This window comes from Magallana gigas, chromosome 10, assembly GCF_963853765.1.
Source record: "Magallana gigas chromosome 10, xbMagGiga1.1, whole genome shotgun sequence".
Classification (NCBI taxonomy): Eukaryota; Metazoa; Mollusca; class Bivalvia; order Ostreida; family Ostreidae; genus Magallana; species Magallana gigas.
In genome coordinates, this window is record NC_088862.1 from 24082956 (window position 1) to 24103819 (window position 20864).

Consider the following 20864-nt stretch of genomic DNA (forward strand, 5'->3'; position numbering starts at 1 on the left):
TTTAATTTGTTGTTCGTGTGTTGTCAATTTTTATTTTATTGGTAGAAAAAAATTGAACTCACTCTTTTCCGGATTTTTCTGGATTCTTGTGAGTGTTTGCTTCCGATGCCGAATTAATAAAATTATACATAATCACATTTCTCATAGTCACATTTCAAACATGCATTAATTAGTTAATTTGAATATTAATTATAATTTGATTAATAAATTTTATGAATCAAAAATTTAATTTCGAAATAAAGTGTTTTCATGTTTTTAGTGGGTGATTCATTTACAGAGCGTAAATTCGTGCCACATAAAAAAAAGAAAGAAATAATTGTTAATTTTCAAAGATTTCACCGGCAATATTTTAAGACACCTCAAGTATCAAAAAGTCTATTGAGTTTTCTTCAGGAAAGAGTGGAGCTAATAATTATTTTTTTTTGGATATGAAATTTATTCAGTAATCTTTAAATTATCATAATATATACATAAAGGAACGCGATTCTTATTTATAAAAAAAATAAATAAAACTTCCATTTCATTCAAAAAGTATACGTGTTAAATAAAACTGGGTTAGTTAAAAGCAAGATTGTCAAGTATGGTAATGTGAGTCATACATGTATACATTTTACACTTTACACAAATGTGAAACATTAAACAATTAATCGTATCTTATCTTAATCAATTTTTCAAAAATTCGGTTTTTTAAAATTATAATATCTTGATTTCATGAATTTTTTTTTTCTTTAAAAAAAAAATAAAATCCGTCGTTTGTAATGTTTTAAAGCTGTTCATGTAAATAAAGCAAAATAATGATATAAAAAAAAACTTGATGCGGTTGACGAAGTCGAACGTAATTGGCGATCCATGAGCTGATCATGTGACTCGCGCTGAAATGAACATGTACACAATATATCGACCCGGCGAAACAGCCGTCTGCTAAAATCCTGCTGAATACGCCACGAGAGTTTTACCGCATTTATGCACATCCTTCCACGGGGGTAAACTTTTATTTTTGGGGGTAAGTACAGCACAATTTCAGTGATTTATTTTATGTATTGTCTGCTTTATTCCCGCAAACTGTTCTATTTGATCGGCTTTGCGGTTGAGCGCTCGGCGATCTAACATTATGTTGTGGTTTTTGAGTCAACAAACATGGCGGCTAGATTTACTACGTGTGTATGTGTGTGTAGTCTGCTAGCGATGTGTAAATCTTTTACTATTTAACGACCTGCACTTTACACTTTCTGTTTGCGGGGCTGTTAATTGTTTTTGGTTGTACAAAAAATCGAAGATTTCTAAGGTCCTTTCGAGTTTGCATATTTTCAAGCCAGTTTCGGGGCCCATTTGCATATATTCAATATTTATGTGTCGTCTTGCGTGTGGTTGCATGACCGAAGGTTTAAACACACTACCCCCATATCTTTACCTAACCCTCTGCAGAAAAATAAACAATGCATGATAAAATGTACATTTTATGAAGTTCAGATACCACGATCAATAGCTTGTATTCATGCGGGAAATAAAATTGTGAAAAACTATTTCATAATTTTGACAAACCAATTTTGAGGGTTTTTTTAATATATTACATAACGAATATTTTTTCCTTGTTTTAATTGATTTTTGAAAATATAAATCTGGTGCTAACTATGATTAGTTTCAATTGCTAAATGCAAGCTTATATGCAGATAATTAACGCTCTATATATCAATTTATATTTTTTTTTTAAGTTTAAGTATCACATCATTATCGTGATTGCAATTTTGAATTTATTCTCTCTTGCTATCTTTTCCAAGTTCATGTTAAAAGAGCATTTACCAGAAAAGGGCGAAAAGTGAACGAAAATCCGATGTAAGAAGATCGTCATAAAAATTGTAAATTGATTACCTTTTAAGTGTCATCCAGTACCATCATCGATTCACGGTCCGCGGAGGTGCACGTGTGTGCACGTGCTGGTCACGTTGGATTTGCTGTATCTTTCAACACATTTCTCGCTCTCTCATATTTATCTTGGCAAAAAATCTTATAACGAAAGGTTTCTGCAAAGTTAAGTTCATGCCTTCCAAAAAGTTTAAACCTTTCATTCTTTTCTAATAAAGTTTATTTGTAGTATAATTTTTGAATTTTGCATGTACATATGAACAACTTGCATAGAATTATATAACAAATGCAGTCCCGTGTAACCATGAACAAAGTTGACGATTTGAAATCAGATATTTATGGCCCATAACATTTCTTTACCATTATCAGTGTGGATAAATTTTCATATACGGTACCTATCTTCAACCTAAACGGTCCTGAATTTTGCATATAAACTGTTTGATCGCTAGGGGGGGAAAACATATCATTATGCATTTTATATTATATCATAGATTAACCTAACAGATACGATGTATAATTTCGAGAGAAAATGTAAATGTGAAGAAGAGAAAAAAAAAATCAATCGTGATGTATTGCAACTAAAGAGCAAAGTAGTAGGGATTTGTCATGTTTAAAGAGGATATCAAATGTAATGTTTTCATTTTCCAGTGTATTTCATCCGTTGTCTTATTGCTTTATATGCAAATTGGTGTGCTACCAATTTGTATTTATTTATTAGATTTGTATTGACGGGGGAGTGAAAAGTCGACCGTATTCAATAGACTATCGAGCCACGGTTTCCCAATTCATTGGGTATTCATTCTTGATGGTGGGCAATTAGTTCCGTGCTACTGATGAAAAATCGGTTCGATAGAATTAAAATGGATTATATCAGAGAGAGAGAGAGAGAGAGAGAGAGAGAGAGAGAGAGAGAGAGAGAGAGAGAGAGAGAGAGAGATTGGACTGAAGGCAGAAAATGTGGGCAAGTCAAGCGTTATGTGATTGTATTTGTAGCTTGTAATCAGTTTATGATATTTTATTTGCAGTGATTTTTTGCTTAAGGCAAAGCTGTCGTGAAGTAGAATTTCAGATTAGATTGAAAAATAAAATGAGAGGAAAAGAGATTTGAATAGCGATATGTATTTTTGTATGTTAGTGATTATTTCGACCCGGATGAATATTGACATGAGCGCTCTGAATTTTGAGAGAAAAAAGAAAGAAACTGCAAACGGGCCATCAATGTGTAATTTGCAGAAATTCTTCCAAATTTACCCCCCGTAATGACCTACACTGATGCAGAGTTGATAGTAGGATGGGGAGCAATTAGAGAACGGAGCAGTGGTAGTTTTCGCATTAAAACCGTATTATGTCTTCCTACGAGTTTGACCCCTTTTCTGTAATTAACCATCGAGGGCGGGAAATTTCGTGTCCGTCACACATAGTTATGTATGAGTTCTCTGAGCAATTCGGACGTGATAACGGGAATTTCGATTTAATATGGGGACGATGCGAGTTCCAGAAGAGAGAGAGAGAGAGAGAGAGAGAGAGAGAGAGAGAGAGAGAGAGAGAGAGAGAGAGAGAGAGAGAGAGACACGGCGGTAGTTCATTATCTTCGTAAATGGATGATGAATCGAGGGTTGGTGAAAATTGATGACAAGGTTTTATCGGGGCTGCAGCTTTAATCCCATCTTATCTACTTGCAGCTCTAGAGTCTCGACAAATTGTTTCCCGCCTTTTTTCCCCCTGAAAGAAAAAAGAGGTTTTTAGTCTAAGAAATATCGATCGTGCATCTCTACGTATACTAGCCGATGCATTGTGGATGTTTTTTTTTTCTTCGGACATTTTCCCCGTAAATTGGGTTTTATCATCCTTTATAGGCAGAATCACTTTCATCCATTATCATAAGGCCGATTAGCTTTGTTTGAATTGCCAGGGTAATTGGGGGGATATTCGGTTTCATTGCCATTTTTGGGATTTGTGTCTTCTTCTTTTTTCAGTCGACGCCATGATGAAAAATGCCCGGATGCCGGTTCAGGAGCTGAATCCGTATCTGACATGCGTGCTGTGTGGCGGGTATTTGATTGACGCAACCACCATAATAGAATGCCTTCATTCGTGTGAGTTCATTTAAATAATTAATTACTTTTTTTCTCTGAAGTTTAAGATAAATAATTTTAAATAATCATTTGGTCATTATTCCTTTTAAAATGTCACGTAATACGATTGGTAATCGATTAAAAAATACTTTAATTCATAAGCGTTGCCGTTTTGGGGATTCATACTGTATAAAGGTTTTTTTTTTGGCTTCATTGCAAGTCAAGGATTTGTATCCATTTTCTTACGGAAGTAATATATTTGGACCTTAATTTAACAAACCAATTTATTGATCTTGAATTTGGTTCTTGCAGAGATACTGAGTTTTTCCCTAAAACATTTGTGTTACGTTTCAGTTTGTCGGACGTGCATCGTGCATTATCTTCATACCAGTAACTACTGCCCTGTGTGTGAATGTCTCGTCCACAAGAAACACCCTCATCAAAACCTCAGGTATGAACAGTTCTAAAAAAAAAATCATAAAAACCTTACATATGTACATTTCTAACTAACCACATCAAAATCTTAGGTATGTAAAGTTCAAACAAACCTCATCAAAACCTCAGGTATGTACTGTTCTAACAAACCTCATCAAAATCTCAGGTATATAAAGTTTTAACAAACCTCATCAAAACCCCAGGTGTGTGAAGGTTCAACAAACCCCTATCAAACCCTCAGGTATGTAAAGGTTCTAACATACCTCATCAAAACCTCAGGTATGTAAAGTTCTAACGCATGTCTTCAGAACCTAGGCATGTACAGTTCTAACAAACCTCATCTAAACCTCAAATGTGTACAATCTCAGTTACGGACAGTTTTAACACCCTCATCAGTACACAAGCATGTGAAATTCTTACAACGTCATCAAAACCAAAGGTATGTGCAGCTCTTAAAACGGCGTAAAAACCTCAGGTATGTGCAGTTTCTAAAACCTCATCAATACCTCAGATTGATATGTGCAGTTCAAAAATCGTCAACAAAACCTCAGGTATAAGAGCAGTTTAAAAAGCGGTATCAAAATCTGAGGTATGAACAGTTCCAAAAACCTCTTTAAAACCTCAGGTATATTAAAATGTCATCAAAATCTTAGATATGTTAAGTTCCGAAAACGTCATCAAAATCTCAACTATGTACAGTTCTAAAAATACTCTGTAAAACCTCAATGCATGTTCATGTTACGTAAGTAGTCTAAAGGGAACTTAGGAATATTTGTTTTAAAAAAGATATTGAATAAGTTGGTTTAGTTAACAGAAAATTAGAAGAAAAATAATTTTCCAAAGGAAAGAAAACTCATTCACTTCAACAATAAAAAAATGTCCTTTTCAAACATACCGTATTACCGTATCACTTAAAGAAAAAAGAAAATCGTTGACTTAGGAGAAACAAAATATCAATGCGCCGCAGATAGCGATCACAAACAATCAACAAAAATTAAGAAATAAAAGAAGACATTGGGTGTCAAATGATTTTCAAAAAAAGTACAAACGGTCAACATACAACGTAAATTGGAAAAAGAAAGAAGGCGTTGTGTGTGTGAAACGCGTTAAAAACAAATTTGATCTGGCGGTAAGGAATTGTATGAAGGGTATAACATGACGTGTGTAATTGGTTCGAGCGATGCTTTTGTCTGGACTTAGCTAGCTTTCCCAAATTATCAATAAAATCCTCCTAATCACCCCCGTGCTCTTGTTTACCAGGGTTAAATGGCCGGGGAGAGAGGGGTATAGTCGTGTAAATTGCGTTAGTCACGTGTACTTGTATAGTTGACGTACGTGCGAAGTTATTTTTTTTTAATCAAGTTGAGGAATTTTAAGGCTGACCCTAATTCTGTTGTTTAGAAACGTATAGATTTTTGTTGTATGACTTAGATGACTTGGAGATTTGAGATTTTGTGGACGAAAATAATACTTTCAGATTACAGATAGTTTCAGATATTCCTGCATGCACTAGTAATATTCTGATTGAATTATCAACATAATACAATTTTGGTTACTTTTATTCATTTCGAATTTTCTCCAAATTCAAGTCTACATTTAAGTCGTATGTATTATTGTTAAGATTTTTGTTTTAAAAAAAAATAAGAAAATTACAATCACACTAAATTTTGTCTAAACGAAGTCGTTCTAAAAACGAATGATATTTTCTGACATCAATGTAACTTCATTATCCACATCTTTTTTTTGTCCATAACGTCGATCAAAAAAATAAAAAGATCGAAACCAATCAACGCTAAATTCTGTGAAAGAATCCAGCTGAATAATAAATCGAGGATTAATTGGGAGTTTTTATCGGAGCGAATGGTGTCTGGTTCAAATCTTTATCAGTGATCTGTCATCGGAGACGTACGTGCCCGCCTGTGAGCTGGTCATTAAAGCGGCCAGTGACCCCCTTACGAAGTCGGGCATAGGGATAGATATATAATTTATATACAGTATATTCTCAGATCGTTTTTCGTCAAGAAACGGAATAATATTATATATATATATATATATATATATATATATATATATATATATATATATATATATATATATATATATATATATATATATATATATATATATATATCAGATCGTATTGAGAAAAATCATTTCCACTTTTTTCCCCTTAACAATGAAATTTATATTTATATACCCTATTAATTGGAAATGTAAAAAAGATAATAAATTCGTTGTTCTAATGTACAAACACCAATTTTAATTTTTTTCTCCATTTCAGTTTCTATTGCGCAGTTCGACGAATTTTTGTTGACTTAATTTTCTTAATATAATCGAATTTCATATTATTAAAAAAATATTTCCTTTACAATGTATCTCTTTCATATTTCACCTATTTCCTCTTTTTATCTGCGTTTTTCTCTCTCTCTCTGTAAATTAGGCTTGGAGTTAGACACATATGTTAACTATATAAATGATAATTGTGCATGTACGCTATATTTAGTTGTACATTAATTATATCATGGTAAACCTTGTTTCTTTTTTTTCCCTTTTTAGATCAGACAAGACGTTACAGGATGTTGTGTACAAATTAGTTCCAGGACTCTTTATGGGTAAATAGCCATGTTTTATTTTATATATAAAACACTTACATCACATCTTACACAAGTAGTTTATAAATGTGGCGTTTTCCGTGCGCCTTGAGAAGAAAATCGTGTACACATACACATAAAGAGTGTTTCAAGTGTAAACTAAAAATGTACTAGTATATTTATAAGTTTATGCAAGCAATGCCTTTTTTAAAATTTCTCTTCCTGGTTAATCTCTTAAAAACATTTTGAAGCTAGGCCTTGTTTTCAATTTTTTTAATTTTTGGCAAAACCACATTTGATATACATAAGTGAATTTCAATACAATTTAAATTTGCATAGTTACAAATAAGTTAGACTAGGAATAAATATACGTAAATAATCAGTTTTTTAATTTCGATTTGAAAAAATAAATAATTGGGCAGGTAACACAGTTTTCACCGAACAAATTCGTACATTACATTTCATGTCTCATATATAATAAATGCCAAAAATCAATGAACTGACGAAGAATCTTTCATAAAACTTGACTTTGGGTGATTTTGCTGGGGTTCAATAACTGTTCAAGAGACCGCAGCTCGTCTCAACCGCTGACGGGCCGTGCTCTGAAAGTGTGAAAGATATTTACGACGTATTGTATTTTTATTTTTTTAACGTTTTCAGCATTTTTCAGTGATATATACTGTCACACTTTGTTAATCAGTCAACGTCCGCCCTTCATTTGTTTGCACTTGTTTTTGTTATGAACGTGTTTCACTCACTTTGAAATTCATACAAACATCTTTACTTGAATTAGATAAAGTAAACATTTTTATCAAGGGGTTGACTTACAGTGTTTAATACAACGTTCATGTATATATATGTTGTATCGAGGAATACTGTAATCTCAACCCAATTTAGATATAAACAATTGACTACAAAGATAGGGTATTGTGGATTTCTTTTTTTCGCGAGTTCTCAATTTCGCTAATCCACCGTTTTGTATCGAATCGCGAGAATATAATTATATATAAAATCACAAGAACCAAACTTTTGTTACATTTTCATGCAGTTCAAAACTGTCGAATGAAATAAAAGCGGTATCTAAAATTCTCGAAGGTTGCTCCTCGCGATTTCGCGCAGATATCAATTCCAGCGTTTAATTGGGAATCAACAGTACTTCTGTATTGTCCTATTGTAAATTTTGCATTTACTGGGTGGACGAAAATACAAAATTTTATATACGTCATTTACAAATTAATGGTTGTAACAGTATACAAACACACGCGGGATTTTTAGCAAAGGACAAAACTTTGACGTTCAGTCGACTAATATTGTTAACTGAAAGGTCCGGACATGTGACTGAAAGACACAGCTTTTCCATTATGTCACCATTTTGTAAACTTCAGTCAAATTCCCAATGACTGAAAATTAGAGTTTTATCCAGCGGAGATCGATTGCAAGGCATCATATACACATATATACTGCTACTCAAGTATTATAGTCTTATGAAACTTTATTCGCCCTGGATCGCGTGGGATTACACTAGAAATTAAAATTAATCCAGTTTACATTGAATGTTTTAATTGTCGTATAAGCTTCATCAATACATGTAAGAGAACATACTTCTTATAAAGCTAGGTTTTACGGTGAATTTCATATATTCGTTATCTGTGATCATAATTATAAAGTTTTTTGTGCTCGAGCCCTTTATATAGTATAATGTAATTTTCGATCGACGGTCACTAATGTCAATTCAGGATCCAAGAGGAATAGGGTTCGGGGTGTGTAGGTTAGGTGGGGGTTCGAATTTCCCCTCGGGAAAATTCAAACTTCTTGAATTCGCGGTAAAGTTTGCAAAAATAGGCCTCGGTCCCCCTGTCAAACAAAATTATCCCTCGGACCCCTCCCACCTTCCAAATTTTTTTTTTTTTGTATCCGCACTATAGAGACTCGTGACATTGAAGGAGCAGGCGAAACAGCCGTTTTATGCGCCTGCGTTTATTGTTATATATAAATATGTTATTATTTTCCTCGCTCACGGTACACTGTATAGCTAAAGTTACCACGCAGTACTCAAATTAGATTTGTGTCTGATAAACACGAAAATGATCTTTTTTTTTCTTCTTGTGGAAACAGATGTTTTTTTCCGCCTTTTGAACGTGGTTTAATTTGGAACAATTACGTAAGACTTTCTCTCTTTCTTTTATGAACAGAGGAAATGAGGAGACGAAGGCAGTATTACAATGTACAGACAGATGGTACGTATCAAAACGAGGCCAACTAGGTCACGGGGTCATGACCCCTGTATATATAAACCGAAAGATCAGAGACGATCTGTAAAAGCTTTTATAGGCGTTGGTGAAAATTGCCTTATTGTATCTTCGCATCGTAATATTCATAATAAATCTGTATTTGATAAAACGTACACAATGATATAGGATCTTTCTTATCCGTGCCAAAAAAAAATAAGTATTAAGATTATTTCTCATTCATACACAAGCCAAAAGGGCGTTATTGTGTTTTGACAAGACTTAAACATACAAGTGTGTAAATTTTCTCTGTTTCATTATGTCGTAACATAAATAGAAAAGTTGACATTAATGAATTTGGCAACGGTTACGGCACATTCCACTCGCCCAGGAATATTGCCTCTTGATCTATCGAGCCATCTTTTCTGGAAAGCTTATCAAATTGGCACTCTCAGTCTCATTTTCAAAAGTTAACAATTGTTTTTAAAAAATTAACTGTTAAGAAAGGGTAAATTCACGTGTTTTTTTCCCTTTTGTTTGTGTAATTCAATTTATTTGTTAGTTTGGTTTTTTTTCTGAAAAAAAAAATCACATGAACCTAGCTAAGATGCATATTTCACATGTTTAAAATATAATATGAATTTTTTTATGATTATACCCCCGCAAACGAAGTTTAGGGGGGTATATTGGTTTCACCCTGTCCGTCTGTCCGTCTGTCCGTCCGTCTGTCTGTCCGTCTGTCCGTCTGTCTGTAGACGCAACTTTGTCCCCCCTATAGAATTTTTTATTACTGCATGGAACAGTTTGAAAATTTTTACATATGTTGAACACCATCTGAAGATGTGCACCTGCAATTTTTTTTAAGATCAGACAAGATTTAATGATTTCATGACAGTTTTCATTTTCCTTATTCTATATATTGTACACTAATGTTGAAAAGTAAGGGAGGTAATCCTTACAGATTTTATTAATTAATTAATAGAAAACACTCTAAAATATATTTATATAAATACATCCAGATGGAGTTTTTTGTCTTTATGTCTTAATTAATAAAAAAAAAATATTTTTTTAAGTATTCTATCAACTGACAATGCAAAGTTTTTGTTTGTCAATGATAAATTCTTAGGAGCTAATGAGAACATCAAAGACAAGTGTGGCTGAATTCATTTGTCCCAAGGGAGCCATTATCTGAGCCATGGTTCAGATGGAGCATGTGTTTAGGGGAAATTGATAATCTGTAAAATGGATGATGGTTTTGGGGCTATTTTAAAACTGTTTCATGTAAACCAAAAGGTCTATCATTATAAGGAAATAAATAATATAATTATTAATAAAAAAGTTAAACTATTTTTAGAGGTTGCTTAAATTTATTTGTCAAGTAATTTGATGAAGTGACCCTATTGGGCATTAATTTAAATGAAATTCAAAATTACTGATATGATTGTAGTGTTTTGGCAATTTAAAATTGTTTGTAATATTAAATTTTCTTTTTTACATATTTTTACATAGTATGGTAATTATGGTAATGTTTTGGGAGTTTATTAAATTTAACAAGCTCATCAAAGAAAATCATAGTCCTATGGGATCAATTTTCTGATATGGAGTTCAATTGTGCCATAGGAGAAAGTGAGGAAAATTTGAAACAACTAATTGCATCTGTCAAGACTCTTATTAGAAAGATATTGAAAGTTTTATCAACAGAAGAGCATTGCTTGGCTACCGGTATTTCTATTCACTGCAAAGGGAGGGGTTTTTGTCATTTTGTTGGTTTTTCTTTAAATCAATTAAATTAAAAAAATATATATCATCAAATACATACATTTGTAAATGTATTACTATTATAGATATGTATTTACAGTGAAATTCTGACAATTTTGATTTTTCTTTGTTAACTATTTTTTTTTTTTTTTTTACAATTCTAGAATTTTTTTTTTATGTGTTCCAAACCTTAATTATTATTCAATTCAATTATTTGTCCCATTTGAAATTAGCCTAGCGGGGGTATTAGTCCCATTAGGACAGTTCTAGTTGGATCAGGTTTGTATTTCACATATTGAAATGATAAATGTTTACATGAGCCTTTGGATTGTCTAGGCGTCCAAGTTCTTTGTAAGGCTTCTATTATCTAATTCCGTCCTCTTATAAATGTACAAACTAACTTCACGTGAATTTTTCTAATGCGCCTTCCGATCAGTGAAATTGAGAACCAAAACATGCAGAATGTTACTGAACAGATGATCGAGACAGCTGGTTTTATGGTTTGCGTATCCATAAAAATGACTTCAATTTAAAATTTGAAATATTTTTCGATATTTTATTTTGAACGTTGCTTCAAATTGGTAATGAATGAAAACTAATTGCGTTGTTGTAAAAAAAAAGAAAAGTGGGAACCTTTTTTACTTTAACAAAACCTTAAAAAATAAAAAAAAAATATGAAGGAGTTATATAAAGTTACATCATATACATTTAAGTAGTACTAAAGTCACCCATCAGATCAAAAAAAAATCCCAAATGGATCATTTTCGCAGTAAGATAAAAATAAAATATAGATGAGTGATCAAAATGTTTGATGCTAACTTCCCTTGCGGCTGTTCGTAGAATTAAATATTATTGCTCCGCTGGGATTTTTTTTACAACAACGCAATTAGTTTTACGTATTAAAATCTAATGATTTTGAAGTTGTTGTTTGGTTTTGGGGGGAGTTTTTCTCACGTGGAAATCTAAAATACCTGTGTATATTGTAGGGGGAATAAATGACGTCAGCAGGTTATTGTCGTGTCTGAAATGATTTTTAGTAATAGTAATCACGTGCGTTTAAAATGATGAAGATGAGTAATATATCGTCATTTACAACTTCATTCTCTGGGGTACATGTGTAATCTGTTGTCTTGTTTTAAGAGAGAGAGAGAGAAAGAGAGAGAGAGATGGTATTTGAAATTAAAAAACAAAGATAATGCGAACACAAAAAACTTAATTTTGGAGAAAGAATTGAAGTATTGGAAAAAAAATTTAAAATGTGGTGAAGACGGGTAGTAACATTTGAATGATAAGTAAATTATTTTTGTTGCTTTTGATTTTGTAATTTTTTTCTTGATACATCTACAATATTCGAAATATTTAATGTATTGGATTAGAATCATTTCCAAGGCACACGTGTGTAAAATGGTCTTTTTAGTTATGTTTTAAAAAAAGATTTTGATCACGAACACTACTAACGTCAATGAAAATCTTTCTAAATTTGTGAATTCTATATACAGAGGGATACGCATTTTAGTTTGATATTTTTCAGACTCGCAGAGTAAATCCGGGCGGATCATTTTTTCACCTGACGAAAAGATCAGTCTGTGTGTCAGACTATGCACCAGGTGTGTACGAAAATCAATGTATAATATTTCATCACTTTACATTATTCTGATAAACTAGTACAGATAATTACACCAGGAGTAAAAATCTTTCCTTTGAAAAATTCATGACTTTTTTTGCCGTTCGCCACAGGAATTAGCCCCCAAAAACTGCATAATATGCATGCATATATATACCCACATTGAATTAATTTTTTTTTACATATATATGCAGAGTTATTTGTGGTAAAACCAACCACGCAATGTACTTGATGACTTCATTTAATTGAAAAGATTTTTCCCGTACTTTCATTATATCGATTTTTATGCAGGATGATGTTTGACGGTTTTTTTTTTGTCATTTTCATGTCGAAGAATTTTCTTAATTATAATCAAATTTCCTCGTATTTTTTATTAGAATAAAAATCCAAACCCTTATTAGTTTTCTTATTTTACAGGAAAATATGTTCGAGTAAAAAAGAAGACAGTGAGGTAAAAAAGAAATCTTTTTAAAGATGGCTGCATGGTCATGGCCATTTTTAGATTATATCAACCTTCTTGAGAAAAAGAGCTCTATATATCGATATTGGAAAATATTTTAATTTTTTAATCAAAATTATTCGGATATTTTAAGTTTATAGTTTAAAAAATCATATCCAGAGGTCTGAGGGTTAATTTGTTGACAATCCAATATCTCTAAGTTAGTCTGAGAGATCTTGAAGATAATTTTATGTATAATCACCGTTTTATGATTTTATGGTTTTCAAATTATACAATATTTAACCATTTATTTCATTGAAAAAAAAAATCTCAAAAGGTTTAAAAAAAACTGTAAACTTTTTATGCTCGAGCGGGTTTCGAACTCATGACTTCCAGATGTTAGTCACTCAGATCACGAAAGATACACAGTGTATTGCGTTATTATAGTTATTTTTATTGCCGATTTCGAAGAAAAGTACATTTCAATATGGAGTTGTCCCCTACATCCTCATGCATGCCTGCATATAGGCCTAGATAATATTTAAAGAAAATCTGTACAATTTATTTCAAATTTTTATTGAGCTTTTCCTCATGTTGTATTTGATTAATTCCATATTTCCCAAGGAAATTCAAACAAACAAGGAAAAAAGGCTGTAAGCCGACTTTCTGTGAAATATAAAGTCTATCTCTAGAGGAAGTGATTAAGAGAGAAACTGAGCTTTAGGTGACGCGCCGGAAGGTTTAGATTTGACCTGTCAATTAAAAGCCCTAATTTGATTAATCTAGAATCGAATCTTAACGGCGAATTACCGGCGTAGGGCAGAACTTCGTCGAGATCAAAGTACTTTGTAAGAGCCTAGTAGAAGAGCTCGGTGATGCATGCCTATTATATATAGCTGCATATTTAATTTTATCAAATTTTTGCGCGAGGAATCATACTGCCTCCCGCTCTCTTCCAGAATTAATTACGATTTATAGAATCAGGAAATGGCATCATTGTTCTTATTTTAACCTATTAATTACATTGTATACCTTTTTTTTTAAACTCATTTTTTTTAAATTAAAAAATTCTGGAGTGTAGTAAACCGGAAATGTTTGCCCTTAACAAAAATATTCTTGTTAAAAGGCTGGGTAATTAACGAATTAACCACCAGATCTACTTAAATTTGTAAGATATGATTAATTAAGCTATAATCTATTATTAAGTAAAGTAAAATTCCATAAACTTTGGCTATTTTCCCCACAATTTTATATAGAGCTCTTCTTTAAAATGAGATCAATACAGTCTAAAAACGACGACGACCATCGAGCCTTCTTAAACAAATAGCCACATGACAATTACATGTGTATATATAATGTATGTGTCGAAATTCTGATAAACACTTTCAAGTACCAAAATTACTGTATTTGATAAAGTCATATTTTTAAGACTTTTTTTTTAATGTCCTTGACATTAATCATTGTCTCATGACCTTTTGACCTCCAGGTCCAGGATAAGCGATACCTCCTGTGTCCCGCCCAGATGAGCGTCTCGCACCTGAAGAAATTTTTGCGGCTCAAGTACTCCTTGTCCGACAGATTAGAGGTGAAAATCTCTCTCTCTCTCTCTCTCTCTCTCTCTCTCTCTCTCTCTCTCTCTCTCTCTCTCTCTCTCTCTCTCTCTCTCTCTCGTACATTCGCGTCATATTTTAGTAAACTGCGCATTGAATCCCGCATTTTTCGCATGATTGATTGTGCATGTGCAAATGAGACGAATGAAAATAAAGCTGATACTTTGTCATAATATCCCCTCCCTTACCTTGTATTGAAACGGTATACAACAGAAAAAGCTCTAGAATTTTTACTAAAGGTGAAAATATGCTATCAAGAATGCTGGATTTTTTTATATCTAAAAATATTATTCTCCTGTTGAGCTATAAACTCTGTAAATACAAACGAAAAATATTTTTACTTTAATCCATGTTTCGGGGAGAGAAAACACTGCATATTTCCCTAATAAATATAAATATCAGACTTACTCTATACAGATCAATAATTAAGACCTTGCATCGATCACCTATAGTTTACACGTCTGACTGATATTGCCAAACATGAAATTTGACAGGTCTTTATTTGTGGTAATATTGAATATTTACAAATAGAAGGCAGAAACGCATACACACAAAAAAAAATGTTAAAACAAACAACAGAGAATGTATGTACTCGAGATAGCATACAGTCGATCCTCCTAATAAACCTTTAAAAAGAAGTGCATCGAAAAGTTCGGTGTACATTTTTATCTTTTTACTGAATCAAATGCGAATACGATACCAACTATAATTGCTTCCTGTGATAAAACAGCAATACATTAGGGGGGCGAACCTTACACCCCTACCCCCGTCATTCACTTAACTTCACTTCCTAAGGTCGTCTCTCAATCGATCGCCTTAAATGTAAAATTTAAAAAGTTTGCTCTTTTCATGTTCAAAAGCCTTTTTTAAAGTTCAAACCTGGGTGATCCCGTTTCCGGTTTGAAATGAATCAATTTCGACCTTTTTATTTTCATACATGTTATGTAATATAAATCGATTTTAAGTGCAGAGGAAACTGTTTATTTTAGCAGTAATCTTTTTTTTTTTCGCATACGCCTTTGAAATTGATATTTTTGAATACTGGGGATGTGGGCAAAGTCCACGTTATAAACCAGGGATTGTAGACTACTATTCTGTAGGTGGGATTAAAATTGCAAGTTTTCATCGCATCACCTCAGTAATAATTTTCCTATTTTGGTATTCAATTGAACAATTTATGAAACACCCTTAAAGTGACGTGATACATTTTTAAAAGCAATATTACAGAGTCATAAAATGTTATGAAGTTTTTAAATTTGATCTGTACTGAAAGGATGAATAAATTTAAAACTTGTAATGCTGTCTAAAGTTTATATACCGTTACCCACGCGTGTAGTTTCAGGAGAAATTGTCGTTTTGAAAAACAAAATATTATGCTTTCCAGTTTGATTTTACTTTTGCAATCTGTCGAAGGAAAAAAACTTTTAGGGCACAGACAGTAATAAATCAAAACCAAGAGCCAGAAAAATAACTGTATTTTAATATTTTTTTTTTATCTGAACTTGTCAGTTATTGTGCTTTGGTTAACAATTGTAGGTGTAGGTGTTAATGCAAATGTTGAACCAAGAACTTCAACACAATTTATTGATGGAAAAAGCTGAGATATTAACTTACGTGTGTTATTCGATTATCCCCTAAATACGCAAACCAATAGTACTATATCCTCTCTCTCTCTCTCTCTCTCTCTCTCTCTCTCTCTCTCTCTCTCTCTCTCGTTAATAACTCCACTACTCAACTTTGTATTTGAGAGAAAGTTGATAATAGCCAACGCCTGTTTTCCCCAATTCAATATCAATAAAATCCTTGGGGAAAGGACCTTACATATGGACACTGCCTGATGTCCATTCTTTTTATTATTTAATAATAAGATATTGGTTAATTGAATTTATATATCAATTTTAAAATTAAGTTTAAATTAACTATAATATTGTATTGTTGATTGGTCAACAGCTGTACAGCTCATAGACATAAACAAGTAATATACACGTTACAATACATATACTGGTCACTTGAAAAAAGGCAAGTTTATACATGAAATGATGTTAATAACTACACCTGACGTTACTGTGTTAATTACACCTGTTATTTTGACTCACCTGTAGGTTGTGATGTTCCACCTGGATGAGGTACTGAAGGACGAGTACAGTCTGATGGACGTCAGCTACATCACGGGCTGGAAGAGGGTACGTAATACTATAATAGTACACACTAGTTCCTATAATAAGTACTAATTAACATTTCATATTCAGGTCATATAACTATTTTCAGAGAGAGAGAGAAAAAAAGATTGTTTGTAAGAATAACTATATGCCTGAATTAATGAAACCTAAATACACAAACATTATGTGTGAATATGTTCGTAAGGTACAAAGATTCTGAGAGCTCCAAGTCATCACTGAAACGGGGGCGGATTCAAGTAATTTTTTTTCCATGTGGGGGATTCAACTTCATTCTCCTCTATCATGTTGCTCCAACTTAAATCAGTTAAAAAATTGTTCATGGTGTAAATATAAAATTAACAGCAAATCGATAGATTCACTACAGAAATGAATTCAACGGAATACTTCGGAAAAAGGGTCCGACTCCAAAACAAAATTATCCCCCGAAGACCCCCCCCCCCCCGGAAAACTATCTGCTTGTATTTGACGTTTGTTTTGTTTTAGCTGTAACTAAATTTCCGGTGTCCTTCGTTCACAGCTCTAAGCTTATAAAATATTATTTTTATATTTATGCTAAGAAGAGTTTAAGTCAATCAACACCAAAGTGGGGTGCAAATGTAATACTATAGTATTCATTTTTTTCATATTTTAGGAAAAGGCTATGGTGCTAAATTATGCATTCTACGAAAATCCAAATAAGAAATTCAAGAGGAACACATTCAGTGGTGCAGTGTCGCCTAGCAACGATGACTCGGGAATCGAGGACGAGAATTCAAATCAAGATGGCGGCAATAACCCGGATCAAAACCACGTGACGTCACAAAGTTCACCGGCCGCATCGAAAGAAACCGACAATCAACAAAAGCAAACAGATGGCGCGAATAAGCCGTCGGATCCTAACCCCGAGGAAATCTCCGAACAGGTGCTCGAAACAGCTGCTGCTGCTGATATTGTTGATGATGATGCAAATACCGATGCAGTAAACAATGCAAGCAGGTCGGATGCAAATCAAGATGTAGGCGAAGGGGAAGAAATGGCTTATGATGAATGTGATAATGATGATGGTGGAATTCAAGATGGGGATGATAGGGCAATAAACAATGAAGATGGGGATGATAGGGCAATAAACAATGAAGATGGGGATGATAGGGCAATAAACAATGACGATGATAAAATCAGTGAGAAAGGAGGTAGTGGGGAAAGTGAGGAAATGAAAGACTCGCGTAGACCAGGTGATGAAGACCAATGCAAAGAGGGGGATGGGACTGGGGAGGCATCGGAAGCGATGGAGACGGATACGTCATTGCAGGAGACCCCGAATGTTCATGTTCATGAAAATGACAATCAAAATCTTGACGGCAAGGAGGATCCAAATGATCACGTGGCTTGTAATGGTGAGAGAAATAATGAAACCGCTGATGAGAGGAAAAGTGAGAGTCCCGAAAACAGTAAGGCTGCTGAGAGTTGTAGCAATAATATAAATGAAGGCAGTGTGCAAAGTCCAAACAACAATGGTGCAATTACTTTCGAGGATGAGGAAGGCGCGCTACAAATTGTTATTGATGATTCCAAATCGGAGAAAAGCTCGGACGATTCTGGTGTCCAATTGTCCGAGAATAGTAGCTCGAAAGAAAGCGACAGTCTGTGTTCTACCGAAACTAGGTCCCCGTCAGTTACAATCAAAATCCCCAATCCGGAAATCTTCAGTCGGAAGTCGCCGATTCCGTTCAAGACTGGTGTCAGAAACCATCATTCAAAGTCCCCCAAAACGTCCACACCTCTCCACTCCCTTCATAGTCCCAGCAGAAAGTATCCAAGATTTTCCGAGTCCCTGAGTTTTAATGATTCCGGATACTCACCTTACAGGTCCTTTACCGATCCGATTCCGCGTTCAACTTCCTGTCCGCAGACGGATTTCGACGCGGACGAAATTTGGACGGACGGAGTAATGGACTTGTCCAAACCAAAAGCTAAACATGTAGAATCGAGTCAATTCCAGGAAGCGAAGACCTCTTCGGAGACGGAGGCAGACGACGGCGAAGAGGTGGAGAAGTATACCTACGTTGCAGACGACTTGGAGGAAGGCGATGGTAACATGGCGGTAGATTCTGACTATGCAAACGAGAACAAAACTCCGGAGAGGTATTCTTTGATATCCCCTGACCAGAATGAAGTTACGTCAACTCGAGGAGATCACGTGCCGTATCACGCTCCAATGGTGATCGACAGAACCCCGCAAATTTACGCGCCAAAATTCACGGCGGAATCCAATCTCGTTTGGAAAATCGACAAGTCGTCTGCCGATCTATCGAAGAAATCATCCAGCGGAAAACATCATAAAAGGCGGAGGTCTTCCGAGGGTTCCAAACATAAAGTGGCTCTATCCAAAGCGCATTCGAAGTGTACCGATGTTTGTAATGGACATTCGGTGGTAAATCATTCGCATATCTCGACGACTAAAAATAAACATTGCGAAAAGTTGATTCTAAATCAGCCTCGTTGTGAAAAACTTATCATCAGTCAGTCTCGTTGTGAGAAGGCGCCAAATAGTAAGCCTCGTTGTGAAAAATTGGTTGTCAAGCTCAGCAAGGAAAGAAACTCTGAACATTACACTGCGACCATGTCGTAACAGACTCGTACTGCGCATGCGGGGTACTCATTATTTGTTTCATGTACCTGTACGGTATTTTACCTTCACATATTCCACTGCCATAAAGTGCGTCATGCACACGCATACTTTGTGTTGTTAATCCATTTGAAAAATCCAATATATACTCAGCAAACACATTTTACACAAATCCAACAAAGCTATGATATGGATGTTATACAGTGTGAAAGGAGCTTTTTTATGTGTTGTTGTTTTTTAATTTGTAAAAATTATTCCACAATGTCGTTTGTATGTATACATGGTGTAGTTAGGTAGATTCCTAGATACAGAATTTTATATTTGTTTGTTTTTTTTTTTTATTTATGCTTTGTCATTACTGATGAATGATTTGTAACAATGGTGATGGCAAAGATTTGAAGACAGACTGGAAAAACCATTTGTAAACACAACTGACAATAATGATGAATGTTGTTTTTTTAACATTTATGATATCATTTGTTACGGTGCTGTACAAAGTTTAACCATTTATTATACATAAAAACCCCTCGACATTGTACTGACTTGTTATATAGAGTTGCATCCATTTGTCTACTTTGGTGGAACAGTCATGCTTTATTAACTGTATTTGTATGTCAGAAAAGAACCATATACGAATTATTTGTACCTGTGAGTCACGCTGACTTTTATATTTGTGGAGAATTCTATTATACGCATTCGGTTATTATTTTATTTCGAAAAAAAAATTGTGAAAATTTATCAGTTGTAACCCCAAATGGCCCAAAACAAAAATTATAAACCATGAAAAAAATTGTACAAAGTGTAGAGATATTATCATAAGGTTTATATTAATTTTCAATTTCTTTTTTCCTTTAGCCCACCTCTCTCTTTCTCTCTCTCTCTGTGATGTTAAGGACTCAAATTATTAAATTACATGCAATAAATTATGCATAAATATATTATGCATAACCTAAATTACATGAAATTCATTATCTCTCTCTCTCCTCTCTCTTTCTCTGATGTTAAGGATTAAATTATTAAGTATGCAACTCTCTCTCTCTGAGTGACATAATTTATGACTGTTCCGTATATAGACATGTATTCTAAGTTCGTTGTTTGTTGTGCACTTGTTACATTGCTTGTATCAGACTGTCATAAAAGGATATGACAATTGAGTTCCAATTCTATTAGAGTTTCCTTTTTTCCAATTTTCCGTTATTTAGTGTACAAAATAAAAGAATATATATATTATTAATTTTTTTCCCCCAAAATAGATTACTTTGTTATTATAACTACAGTTTTCTTTTCAAATAAAACCAATAATTTGTTAATTCGTGTTTGTCTTGTTAATTGGGTTGGTATATATGGTACTTATATATATAAGGTGGAGGGATGGTCAACAATTTACCCATCCAATATATGCCTTATAATTTTAAATGTGATAATTCTGGCCATAAGCCACATCTTCCTGAGGGGG

General features: G+C 33.7%; 1 protein-coding gene across 2 annotated transcripts; it reads left to right on the forward strand.

Moving 5' to 3' along the window:
- The first annotated feature begins 844 nt into the window (after positions 1-844).
- Positions 845-19931, forward strand: LOC105347036 (uncharacterized). Of its 2 annotated transcripts, XM_011455910.4 has the most exons (10): positions 845-1003; positions 3840-3959; positions 4293-4389; positions 6930-6985; positions 9157-9201; positions 12482-12557; positions 12992-13025; positions 14500-14598; positions 16726-16806; positions 17435-19931. In XM_011455910.4, exons 2-10 carry the CDS (start codon positions 3848-3850, stop codon positions 19409-19411), a joined length of 2577 nt encoding a protein of 858 aa, XP_011454212.3. In that variant the 5' UTR covers positions 845-1003; positions 3840-3847; the 3' UTR covers positions 19412-19931. The 2 variants fall into 2 exon arrangements, with proteins under 2 accessions (XP_011454212.3, XP_065929216.1); XM_066073144.1 differs by lacking the exon at positions 9157-9201.
- Positions 19932-20864: the final 933 nt, after the last annotated feature.